General features: G+C 46.3%; 1 protein-coding gene across 2 annotated transcripts in view; it reads left to right on the top strand.

The window, feature by feature from the left end:
* VIT (vitrin) overlaps nucleotides 1-12,886 on the top strand; it is a 106,245-nt gene that overhangs the window by 34,981 nt on the left and 58,378 nt on the right. For both annotated transcript variants that reach the window (XM_006930365.4, XM_045054694.1), the window contains one exon: nucleotides 9,384-9,540. In XM_006930365.4, coding sequence (XP_006930427.2) covers nucleotides 9,384-9,540 — 157 coding nt within the window. The remainder of the gene's footprint in view (nucleotides 1-9,383; nucleotides 9,541-12,886) is intronic.

The following is a 12,886-nucleotide window of genomic DNA, read 5'->3' as shown; positions in this document are numbered from 1 at the left end:
AAAGGTTAAAAAAAAAAAAGAAATGGGAGAAGCTCTTACAAACTTACTCCTCGCTCTTATGCATGACCATTCATTTCAAACTAATATTTTGCTTTCATGTACACAATTGTATTAGGCACAATGTAATTTCAGCATGCTTGGCTTATCACATCACTTCATTTTCTAATCAAATCAAGTCTGACTCCAAACTGCCAATTTCCAGGGGCTGAGAAATTAAAATTTCATCATTACAGGGGCTTCCTCCCTCCCTGCTCCAGTCCCTGGAAGGCTTATGCAATCTACAGTATTCAGGGAGCTCCCCTGCCCTGCTCAGTGTCCAAGCCCATGTTATCTGTAGAAGTTGGGCACTCCATTGTTTTCTGAAATGTGGGATCTTGGGAAAGATGGCGGCAGTCCCAGGACTAAGGATTCACCGTGAGGGGCACCACACCAGGTATTGCTCCCAGATGATTTTCCTCCAAGGCAGCTATTAGGGAACAGAGACATTTCCCCCACCGAGACCTACCTGCCCACTCCCACCTTCCCAGTCTTGGAAGATCATTTCCTCTCCATCACTCTTTGGGCTGACCAAGCTCAGTGCTCTCAAACAAGGGGGATTTGGAGAAACGAATTCCCAATGCGTGAGGGAGAGCTGTCTTTGGGCAACTCTGCCCTCTCTCATGCAACCTTGAATTCCAGAGGTGGGAGAAGACAGGCCTGACTACCTTCTTAGAATAGTAAGGGGGGGGGGGCGGGGGGAATACAATCAGAATAAACCTAAGTTAATGTCTCAATAAATCAACGCACTGTATAGTCCATGGTAAAGCTTACCACACTATATGCAATGAGAGTTTCACCAAGTTTATTTTTAGAGGTGATTTCTCAAGGTTCTCATTTTCCTGATATGTTTTGGAGCCATGGGTCTGACCTTACTTAGAGGCACCTCACTGGTAGACATAGTCAGTACAAACCTATTCAAGCAGTTGCTAACAAATGACCAAAATGTGGGGGCATTTTTCTCAATTGTTGTAGGCTACAAATAATTATTGAAGGGTTCGGGTATATTCATAAGACTCTTCTCCTAAGGCAGTCACTGTACTTTATGAATTTTAATTGTTAACTTCATCTATGTGTAGATTCCACATTCAAAAAAGAGCCTAGTCTTCAACTCATGAACATTTCAGGCCACACTGTAACAAACACATCATATGTTTCCCCTTAAATTATGTCCACCAGCATCTCTGGAACAATCCCTGCCAGGCAGTGTCTGTAAAGGAGGGAAAAAATCTTTTAAGTTATAAAGTCTCCTCCATGGCTTTTCTACATGTAAGGAAGCCCCAGAATAGCCTCAGAAGCAATGGCTTCTGTTAAAAGTGGGTTCAGGCGAGATGGCATCACACAGGTGAGAGCCATGATCAGCTCCATGCAACATGTTACCAGCCATCCATCCTGCAGAGTCCCTGACTTCAGTGAGCACCCAATCTTGTAGAAGATAAAATTAAATTATGCAAAGGTGAGACATCCTGGACCTAATTCTCACTGCCACACACACACTAAACGAGTTTATATGGCTCCTATGTGCACTACACTTCCTCTACTCTGTACTTATCCCACATTCTTAGAAGAGCTTTTTTATAGAGTCTGTCTTGCCATCTAGATCAAAAGCAACATGAAGACTCATTGAGTGCTCATTGAGTATTTGTTGAATGGATGGACAAATCAACAAAAACAACATCCAAAACCCACTATAAAATAAAGCAAAATGTGGCAAATGATTACATAAGAATAACAAGGGATGTATGAATAAGATTCATACTGGGGCACCTGGGTGGCTCAGTCGGTTAAGCGTCCGACTTCGGCTCAGGTCATGATCTCGCAGTCCGTGAGTTCAGGCCCTGCGTCGGGCTCCGTGCTGACAGCTCAGAGCCTGGAGGCTGTTTCAGATTCTGGGTCTCCCTCTTTCTCTCTGACCCTCCCCCGTTCATGCTCTGTCTCTGTCTCAAAAATAAATAAACGTTAAAAAAAATTTTTAAAAGATTCATACTGCTTTGATGAAGAAGCATTCGAGGTAGGACACGAACTGAAAGTAGGGCAGAGGTATGTGGGAGGGTTTTCTAGGTAGACTAAGCCCAGACATCCTGGGGAAAAAGTGGAAGATGATGTCAGGAAACAGTGAGTGATGTAGTCGGTTTAAGTGTGGGGGAGTCATGGGAGATGCAGCTGGGAAATGGGTTAGGACTAGACAAGGCCAGGTGGAGAAGCTTTGTTCTTTGTCATTCATTAGATGATGGGGACCTTCAGAGTTTCCTGAGCTGTCTACACAATGAAGACAACAATCAGTAGGATAAGTAACAGTGAGATATTCTCCAGGGCAGTAAAGCTACATTCTGAAATATTTCCATTACATTGAGTCTGTTAAAATAGTCTTAACTTGCAGTGAAATGTACAACCTTTAATCCACGTGGTTCTTTCCAATAAGTTAACCTTAATACCTTGTAAGGCATGGAAAGATTTTTGCAATCAACCTTGAAAGGTTGATGATTCCCAGAGGTACTGCCTTGGGCATGAAGAGGTAATTGTTCTGGGACTTGGTTATTTAGTGCATTGGACACTGATGAAGAGACAGCTCTGGGTGGTTGTCAGATTTGGGCAGAACACACACACAGCTTCCCGAGTAGGCTCACGTGTTGTTAGCTGTAGCAACTTGTGAGTAACCTTCAGTGCTTGCTTGCTTCTTAGACACCTGGTACCAACACCAGTGTGTTCTCCACACAGAATGGTGTGTGTGCCCTTTCTCAGACCATGAAACAGGAGAGGATTCACTTTCTAGCCCTCCTTCTGAGGTGGGAGTGAGAAGGGAGGTGCACTCTCTGTGTTGCAGATTTTTAGTTGAGCAAACTCTACCATGGCACTTGTCAGAAATAACAGGAAAACAATGGGATAAATGCACAGATGAGTGCACGCACAGACGCGTGCGCGCGCACACACACACACACACACACACACACATTTTCAAGAAATATTCACCCACTGGTGGTTGTCAGTGACCTCTGAGTTCAGGAAAACCCTTAGGATTAGATTAGGGAAGAGTAATTTAATTCTTTCTCTCAGTTACGGAAGAAGTAAACAGGTGGAAGCGACAAAACTTTGGCTTTACAGCCAGAGACCTGAGTGCAGGTCCTACCTCTGCCACTTACTTAGTACTTGGGCTTGGGCAAGTCAACTCACTTCTCTGAAATGTAGAAATAATATACCTCTCAAGGTTTTGTAGGGTTCAAGTGAAAGAAAAAATGTGTATTAGAGTCCTTTGAAAACTAAAAATAGGTTATTTTTAGAGACACAAACTTTTGCAGCTGCCCAAAAGCTGTGTTGCCACAGATAGATTAACCTCTGTTCTCCAGTCACTCCTTCATCGCTGTCCTTCCATAGCATATGGAAGCCTGGTTAGAAGGACCAACCTTTATAGAGTTTTTAAGAAGTGCTTAAAGCTTGAGCTTGGAGTTACCTGTTGAGGCACATGCTCTCTACTGGGTTTGCCTTTGTAAACAATTTCCATCACATGCCTTATGTTTCCCTCCAGTGTCGCTTGATATAGTCTTCTTAAGGAATCTTTTATGACCAAAGGAAAATATTTTTAACCCCAAGGCTTCACATCTTGGCAAAAGCTTGTCTCAGGGAAAATGTGGCATAGTGTTAGAATCAGACATTTTAGAGTTCAAATCCAGCCCCACCACTAACTAATGCTGTCATTCCATCATCTAGAGTGATGTCGTCCCAGTGTTAGCTTGGCCACCATGGATCCTCAGATGCCAGATTAAACCTGTATAAATACCAGTTCTATAATCTTTTAAAAAGCCTGGAGCATTCCCCATGATTTCTGGAGAATCTGCAATGAACTTCCTGATTTCTCTACCTAGTCACTCCTGTGTTGCAATGGCCTTCCTGTTCCACCCTGCCCTGTGATTCAGCTACTTTACTAACTTGTACAAGAAACTTCCCTGCATCTGATGTTTTATCATATTCTGGAGCTTTTACTATGGGCTTTCCAGGATCAACAGAAGGGGTCATCTTGTAGAGCATAAAATTTTCTGCTAACACCTCATTTCACCCTCGCTCTCTCTCCCTTACCATCTCATGCCCCTACCTCCCTCTCAAGCCCCTTTTACACATAGATGCTTCTCCTTGCCTCTCTGAAGAGTTCATCCCACACACAGGTCCTTGGAAGCTCAGCCTCTATCCCGAGTAGGCTTATCAATAAATTTCTTCTGAAAAAAAAAGCTATTGTACAGTCCTGGAAAGAGGGCTAGCAAAAACAATTTCTGACATCTTGGTTATGGCAGGATTATTAATTCATCTAGTCCCCATGTGATTTGACCCCTGCTGACCTCCCAGTCTGTATCAGAGACCTCTCTCTCCCTCCTCCACTGTTCTCTACACACACTGGCCTCCTTTATATTCTTCAAACCACCAAGCCCATTCCCACATCAGTTTTTGCACTGGCTCTTCTTTCTGTCTGAAGGCTCCTTCTTCTAGGCTTTTGTTGCCTAGCACATTCTCATCACCAAGTAACAGTGGTAGGAGATTAAGTAGACAGGAGTACAGGGACCAAGTCCTTTGGGCCTTGTAGACCATCTCAAGGAGCTTGGATGTTATCCTAAGGGCAATAAGAAGCCAATGAGGGTTTTAATCAGGAAACTGATGAAATGTGATTACATTTTTTTCTAAGAATCACCCTGAGTCTCCAATGGGGAAAGTTTGGGGCAAAGGGTGGGCAACATGGAAGGAAGAAGACAAGATAGGTGGCTATTATGTTAATAGTCCAGACAGGAAATGTTGGTGACTTGGACCAAGATGGAGGTAGAGAGAAATAGCAGATTTGGAAATAAAACTAATAAGATTTGCTAATGGACCAGTTCATTCATTCATCCATTCATTCATTCAGCAGACATTTTTGATCAGCAGTAAACAAAGCAGACAAGAATCCCTACTTTTGTGGAATATATATTCCAGGAGGTAGATGAAGATCTGACTGAAACTGGGGCCTTGACAAGTAGTAACATTTACACAGATATAAGAAAGAGGGTTCCAGGTGTGGGAAATGATACAAGCCAAGTTTGTAAGATGACATGCATTTGAAAAGTGCCAGGAGCAATATTGGCGAGCCCAGAAGTCCTGTGGAGGGGATTGGGAAAGGCCTTAAGGATTCTGAAATTTGTCCACGGGCAGCAAAATAGTATTGATGGTTTTTGCCCAAAGATTCAAGGTGGTCAAGGACCGTTTAAGAAAAATGGGCAAGAATGCTTTGCAAAAGAAGTCACTACCAAGGAAGGATTCACATGATCTGGTCACTGGGCATGAGGATCAAGGAGACAGTTCATCTTCAAATTTGATTTAAAGGTCATTTTTATTTCATTAATGTTTTTGCATAATTATCTTAAAAATAGGACTTTGCTTGAGTTCAATAGCACAGTCTAACAAATTTCATATTCAGTTTCAAATTTCTAACAAATCAAATTTCACATCAAAACTGTTTATACATAAGTGCTTTTATGTTATAATAATTCCTCCTCATAAGCTGCCAGGAGGCAACCTTACAAAGGGCTTCTCTTAACTGATTAGGAAACCTATCTGTTTTCCAGAAGCAATGTAGCTCACCTGGGATCAGTGAAAAGATGAATAGAAAACAAGTATTCCGTTTGATTTGGTCTGCTATGTGATTGGCGTATTGTATGCGACATTACCCAGTCTGATAACCCGTCACCTGATCCGTTGTTAGATCAGGCAGAAGACCTACCTCTAGTATTCCTGTGTTGTATGAAATAGTGACTCAGACAGTACCAGTTTTGCCCAGGGACTCGCTGAGATCCATACAGCAAACACAGGACCTCAGTGAGCAACAACTAAAGTTCATCTCTCAGTTCTAATCATCTGGGTTGTAAGCGGTTCCCTATTGCCTATGGCTGGTGCCAAGGACCTCCAGGAAGAAATCTTGGAGCTCTCATGTGAGCTCTGTCATGAAAGTGATAGTGACCATGAGAAAGCAAGGTAACCTAAAGGCATCCTACTAGGGAGAAGAAGAGTACATGGCCAAGGAACAGGTCTCTGTGCAAAGGTTCCACCCAAGCAGTTCTGGACAATCCTAGCATCTCTGTGGCTTCAGCCCCGGGCTCCGTCACCACCATGGCACCTGTCTACTCTGGAAGGACCGGGAGAGGCTCTCGTCTTACTTTCTTCAAACGTTGCTGGCAGTAAACCTTTTGATGACTTCTAGGTTATCCCCTGAGGTTGACAGTGGGGAAGCAGCGCGCGCTGCCAACCCCCCTCACCAGGCATTTGCCAAAGGTCTTCCTCCTCCCCTCAGACCTGAGGATGATACTTCCTGAGCTGCCTTAATTTTGTCTTGTCCTCTTAAGGAAGTCTTAGTTCTGCACGGTTGACATAAAACCCAGAGAAGGATGAAGGGAGATACGAAAATGAACCTGAACAACAAAAGAGAAAGAAAAAGGAAAGGAAAACCTAAGCTGTAAGATCAGAGTGGTTCAAAAGTATTCAGAGGAAACGCAAAGAGAAATCACTTCCTTTGGGCTATAAGTGGATGGATGAAAGATTCTTCGAGGTTACAAGAAAACAGACTACTTCACAAATAACTGGGGGAATACTTTAAAGAACCAAACTGTGGTTTCTATACTCAAAGAAAAGTGGCCCCCAAAATGCAAATGGACGCTTCTTCCTGAGGCTGGATTCAGACATTACACTTCCCAGTGATTTGGGCAATTACTTTTAATTAGCTCACTCTCTCCAGCTTAATTTTCTGTACAAATTTAACAAATATTTGACCTTTAGCCACACTTTGCCATTGCACTCTGTTTTTCCAAAGTACATGAGCATATGTGCTTGATTTCATTTTTCCCTGCTATGGGTTGAGTTAATTCACTGATTTTGCTAATCCAATTGGGTGCAGTTAAAACAGAGCTTATTTAGGGCACTTCCAGGCCTTTGTAAAAAATGAAACAAACACCCCTTGAGGGAAAGGGGAACTTGATTAGCAGGAAGCAAAATATTCCCATGTGACATTTCCCATCCCCCACTTGTCTTGTTAAAACAACTATTTCATGGAAAATCCTTTGCGTGTGTTGTGTATACCTTAAAGTCTTTCGATAGCGTTGATCACTGTGTAATACTCAGGCAATAAGCTTCCAGATATACCCCCATTTATTCCACTCCAGAAGATTTGGGTTGGCCTACAGGAGAGCCAAAGTCACATCCACATTAAATCCCAGTTCGCAGAGCTGGTCACCTCCTGGTTCAAATCCCTAAGAACCAAGAAGGCATGCTTCGGTTTTGTGTCCATGTAAAGGAGCAGATGCATTTGGGGGTGGGGAAGTGGTGTGCGGAAGGGAGGAGAGCCGAACACGTCCACTTACGCCCAGGGATCAATTAGCTAATTTAAGGAGACACTACACTGGCGTCTTCAGCCCCCAAATTGCTTACAAAAGAAAAAAAAAAGATATTCTGAGACTCAAAATAGTAAATGCAGACTTGAGTATCGGGATTTAAGAGAATGAAAGATAAAAGGAAAATAGCTTTGGAGAGGAGGCAACCTGTGGTAGGGAGAAGAAAACCACAGGCTGTTCTGAGCACAGCACTCCGCTTCTTAACCTAGACCACAAATTGTGTTAGCCTGTGATCAGACTCAGCCCCCCCCCCACCCCCCGGGGGAGGAGGGCTTCCGATGTCGTCTGGGAGGAGCTTAGGAAAAGAGCAGAAGTTCTAACATCAGTTTTCTCTTCAGTCTGAGAGAAATGCAACTCTGCTCCATTCAGGTACATAAGGGTTAAAAGAGAGAGAGTGGGGGGGTGGGTGGGGGGAGTTTTGGGTACAGCTGGAAGCCATTAACAACTCTGAGACCATCTCAGTAACCCAGGGAGAGGGTGGGTGGCCTGGCAGAGATCCTGGCTCCATGCATGTCCTCACCGACTCTTAGCCCTGGGCGGGGCTTGATTCTACCTCCCACCCAATGGAGAAATCTCGTCTTCAACTCTTCAGTCCCTGCTTGCATACTTCAGCTCACGCACCGCTTCACAAGGCAGCCCATTCCTTCAAGGACAACCTCGATCACTGGAAGGTTCTTCTTTGCAAAATTTGCCTCTATGGAAAGTTGCTCCTTCAGTTCTAGCTTGGTCCTCTGGTGTCCTAGCACACACCAGCCCTACGTGTGAAGACGGCAATCACTTGTCGCCTCCGAATTCTCGCCTCCTTGTGGCCAGACAACCCGTTCTGCCAGCCAGCCCTCCCACCTGATGGTTTACAGACACCTCCTGAGCCTCTGCCTATTTTTTGAACTATGCTCATGTTTCAGAATCCCTTCTGGAGACCAGGGCCCTGAACGGAATACATTTCCCAGCTGCAAGGGCACCAGTATAGTATCATCCAGGAGACCTTGTCCTTCAGAGTTTCTGAGGGAAATTTCTCCAAGGAAGATGTAGCTACATCCCCTTTTAGTTGCTGCCCCTGGAGAACCTACCTCACCTCGTTCCCAGACAAGCTTTCGGCTCTAGAACACTTGCCTGATGGATGGTGCTAGTCTGGCAATGGCTGTCACAAAGCCAAAGAAGGACAAAGGAGACAGGAAAGACTGAGCTTCCCCTGGCTGCTCTGCAGAGGGGATGGGGGGGGTGGGGAGGGTCCTAGTTTTCCATCATGTGTTGAGGCAGATGAGTAAATACCACTATCTTGAGCCCGGACCTAGGACCCCTGTCTAGGACCACGACCTAAGATCTCTTCCATTATCTGTCTCCCCTGCCCAGAAACCTTCCACTGTGTCCCACCTCCTGCACAGAACACAAGCCCTCAAGCCTCCTGACCCGGCCCAGCCCCACCCCCCACAATCCCCACCTTCCCACCCGGCTCCAGTACAGAGCCTCTGATGCATCAGGCCGCCTGGCCCCAGCCCGTGCTCCCTCATCTACCCTCCCTGAAATACCTTCCCTGTGGCCCGAAAGGTCGTCTGACAGTTCCCTCTTTTCCCAAACTAGCTCCAGAGCATCTGAAAAGCCAGTGTTCCCCAGTCATGGACCCACAGTGACATTGCTGACCCCCCCGCCCCCCCCCCCGGAGGTGGGTCTTTTCCCAGGGTTCTCCTCTTCAATTGTCTGAATAAGCACAAGAATCCACCTCTGTTTTTGCTCTCAGCAGGTTAAATGCGGTGGATGGTCACTGTTGTTCTTTTAGCCTGAGGAATGTCCTAATTATATCTTTGCTTTCATTATATGGAGAGGACCCAGGGTCGGCCCAGGCCCTGGCTTTTAGAGATTAAGTAAATGATCATGTATGACCTGACAGAGCCACCCAGTGTATAAGCTGATACCCCTAGGTGTAATTTTGGCCTCATTTTGCTTTCCCAGCTGTGCCTCAGATCAACTGTGATGTCAAAGCCGGAAAGATCATCAATCCTGAGTTCGTTGTGAAATGCCCAGCAGGGTGCCAAGACCCCAAATACCACGTTTATGGCACGGACATCTACGCGTCTTACTCAAGCGTATGCGGTGCTGCGATTCACAGGTGGGTAGCTCCACGGGGCTTAACAACCAGCACCCAGGCTGCGGGCAGGGCTCCCCCCCACCCCCCACCCCTCCCACCCCCTGCCATGCAGGGCCGCCTGCTTTAGCAAACGAGACTCTACAAATGTAACCGAGCATCCTGTATTTCGTGTGGCAACCCTATCCCCTGGGATTAGGCAGAGGCCAAGCATGGCCCCGAGTCTCCTTTCACAGCACTCCGGGGAAAGGACTGACTTCATGGGACAGGGAGAATTCTACTCTCTCATGTTCGTGACAAGGGAGCCACAGTTCTCGGTGACGTGAAGCATGTTTTTTCTACCTGTACGTGCTGAACAAGGCAATAATCGGGATGGGACTAAGCAAGGCACAGAAGTGTAGAGAAGAAGTGTCACAGCCGTGGCGATGGCCTGGAGACAAGTAGAACAGGACACGTGAGAAGGAGGGTGGCAGGTGGCACTGCTTGGTCAGCTGTCCTCCAGGAAGGAGGACAGGAAGCATGACGTGTTTTGAACTAAGTCACTGCCTAAACGAGGAGAGGCAAAAGTGACCTTCACAGAATCCTCATCCTTCTTTCTTTTTTTAAGTTTATTTCGGGTGAGAGCGCGCGCGCAAGCAGGGGAAGAGCAGAGAGAGTGGGAAAGAGACTCCCCAGCAGGCTCCGTGCTGTCAGCGCAGAGCCCCGCGTGGGGCTGGAACTCAACAACAGTGAGATCATGACCTGAGCCGAAACCGAGAGTCAGCCACGTGACCGAGTGAGCCACCCAGGCGCCCCGAAACGCTCGTAACCTCTTTTGCTCAGGCTGCGAGTCCTAACACAGGGGAATGCGTGTCCACGCAGCGCCTTTGACAAAAAGGCCAATGTGTCTGGGTCAAGCGCCTCACCTGTGTCACCTTATTTAATCCTCACAGTTCCCAACACCGTGGCTGCTACTACCGTCCACATCTTGAGACAGACAGAGAGAGAGAGAGAGAGAGAGAGAGAGAGAGAGAGAGAGAGAAAGGGGCAGACTAGATTTTCTAAAGCCGCACTGTTAGAAAGTACCCGCGTGGGGACTGGCACCTAAGTCCAGCTCTTAACTACCACTCTGAGACTGCTTTGAGATGCGGCCCCTGAGTCAGTGCTCGGCCACCGGATGCCGGATGAAGTTTCTGAATCAGTCAGGCTTCTGTATCTTTTTCCTTCCTGCACACCGGTCAGGTGATAGTGCCATCGTATCTCTGCCAGACAGAGGGGCAAAGATGTAAAATTCACTCCCTTTGAAGGTGTGTCGTCAGCAGCTTTTCAGAAATTTGGGGAAGCAGCAAAAGCAAAGTCTATGTGTAAAATAAGACTTAAGAATTACTGGAAGTCTGTTGGCTGGCCTCTTTTCCCCACCACTGCGGGGGGATGATGAGCTGATTTTCCGATGGGAAAAGGACTACAGACGCTCTATTACGGAGAACTAGTGAAACATTCAAGAGAAACAATACCAGGGGCGCGTGGGGGGCTCAGTCGGTTGAGTGTCTGACTCTTGATTTCAGCTCAGGTCATGATCTCGCAGTTCGTGAGATCAAGCCCTGCGTGGGGCTCCTTCTGCTGACAGCACGGAGCCTGCTTGGGATTCTCTCTCTCCCTCTCTCTCTGTCCCTCCCCCACTCATGCTGCTCTCTCTCTCTCTCTCTCTCAAAATGGGTAAATAAACTCAAAAAAAAAAAGGGACAGAAACTACACCAAACACTATTTCTTAACGCCAGACTATGAAAAAAAAATTTCGCTTTCACTCTGAAATAAATCTCCTGCAAAAAGGAAAGAGGCACACAAATCTACACACACATGCATATGCACGAATGCACACGTGCGTGCTCCCACACGTGTGCTTGCATGTATGTGCATGCACACCCACATCCCCACACACGTGCATGCCCAGTCAGCTCCAGCGCCATTGGCCCTCTCCAGGCTGTGTCTGTGGGGACACAGGGTCTGCTGCAGAGGCTGAGCCTGTCTTCGGGTTGCCTGTATTTTCCCATCTGTGATCCAGATGGTTGGCACTCTGCTCCCTCTGGCATTTGCTGGATCTCTCTTGCCTTTCCATGCTTCCCATGCAGGACAGAGTCACACGAGTTCATTCAACCTCACAAAGATGTCATCGTAATCACAGTAATCCCTTGCACTATGATTCCCTCCTTCCGGCATCATCTCGACCCTGAGGCTGCGGTTAACATCCCCAATTGCTACAAGAGGAGCTGAGAAATAGGGAAGCTAATTAAGTTGCTAGTTAGTTGCAAATTCAGGATTAGACCTCATGTCCCCTGACTTCCAGTCCAGAGCCCAGGTGACATATGTACATAAGAACAGGGGCAGGGGTCCCAGCATTGCTTAATGTACAAGTGAGGATGTGAGGTAGATGTCGACTTTGGACCAGTAAGAGTTGAGAATGGCTTTATGATGGATGGAGACCCCACTGGGGAGAAAATAAGAAGGGTTTTGACAAGGACCAGGACTCAGCAATCCCAATGTTGCGGGTTGGAGAGTAGGAAAGAACGCGGGGAGAGAATACAGAGGAGGGTAGGGGGCGGAGGAGAAGAGCTTGAATGTTTCAGAACACAAGATTTGCTACTTGAACAACCGAGTGCCATTGTAGTTTTCTGGACCAGTGTCTGATCTAGTGCGAAACTACTCAGAAACTATTCAGAAACTGTCCCTGGGGAGGATGAATGGAGACCTTAAGGGAGAACAGATAGGAGTTTTTTGATACTCTCAGTTTTGTTTTTCACAAACAGAATGAGTCTGTCTTCATAAGGCAGAACATGAGTAGAAAGTACACACGGGTCCTCCCATATTATCCCTTCAGAGTCCCCACGGTCAGAACTGGGAAGCTGGAGAGAGCATACTTTGGTTTAGAAATTCAGATTTAGCGTTAGAATTTAATATTAATACAATATATCATAATCAGATGTCTTATTATGAATGGTTCCCTTGATTCTGTCAACCCAAAGGGGTAATGAACACACTGGAGGCATCATATTTCGGCTCAATCTTGTCCCGAACTAACCTCTATACATAGAGTAGGACCAAGTGCCAGGGAGGGGGAAGATTTCTGCCCAATGGGGTGATGAGGAGGCCATCCGCATGCAGAGTATTCTTCATGCTGATTTTTTTAAATGTTTATTTTTGAGAGAGAGAGAGAGAGAGAGAGAGAGAGAGAGACAGACAGACAGACAAGAGCATGAGTGGGGAGGGACCAAAGAAAGAAGGAGACACAGAATGTGAGGCAGGCTCCAGGCTCTGAGCACAGAGCCGGACACGAAGATTGAACTTGTGAACCATGAGATCATGACCCGAACTGATGTCAGACGCTTAACTGACT

This window comes from Felis catus, chromosome A3 (genome assembly GCF_018350175.1).
Source record: "Felis catus isolate Fca126 chromosome A3, F.catus_Fca126_mat1.0, whole genome shotgun sequence".
Classification (NCBI taxonomy): domain Eukaryota; kingdom Metazoa; phylum Chordata; class Mammalia; order Carnivora; family Felidae; genus Felis; species Felis catus.
The sequence above is the reverse complement of the archived record's forward strand: the minus strand, read 5'-3'. Positions and strand labels throughout refer to the sequence as shown.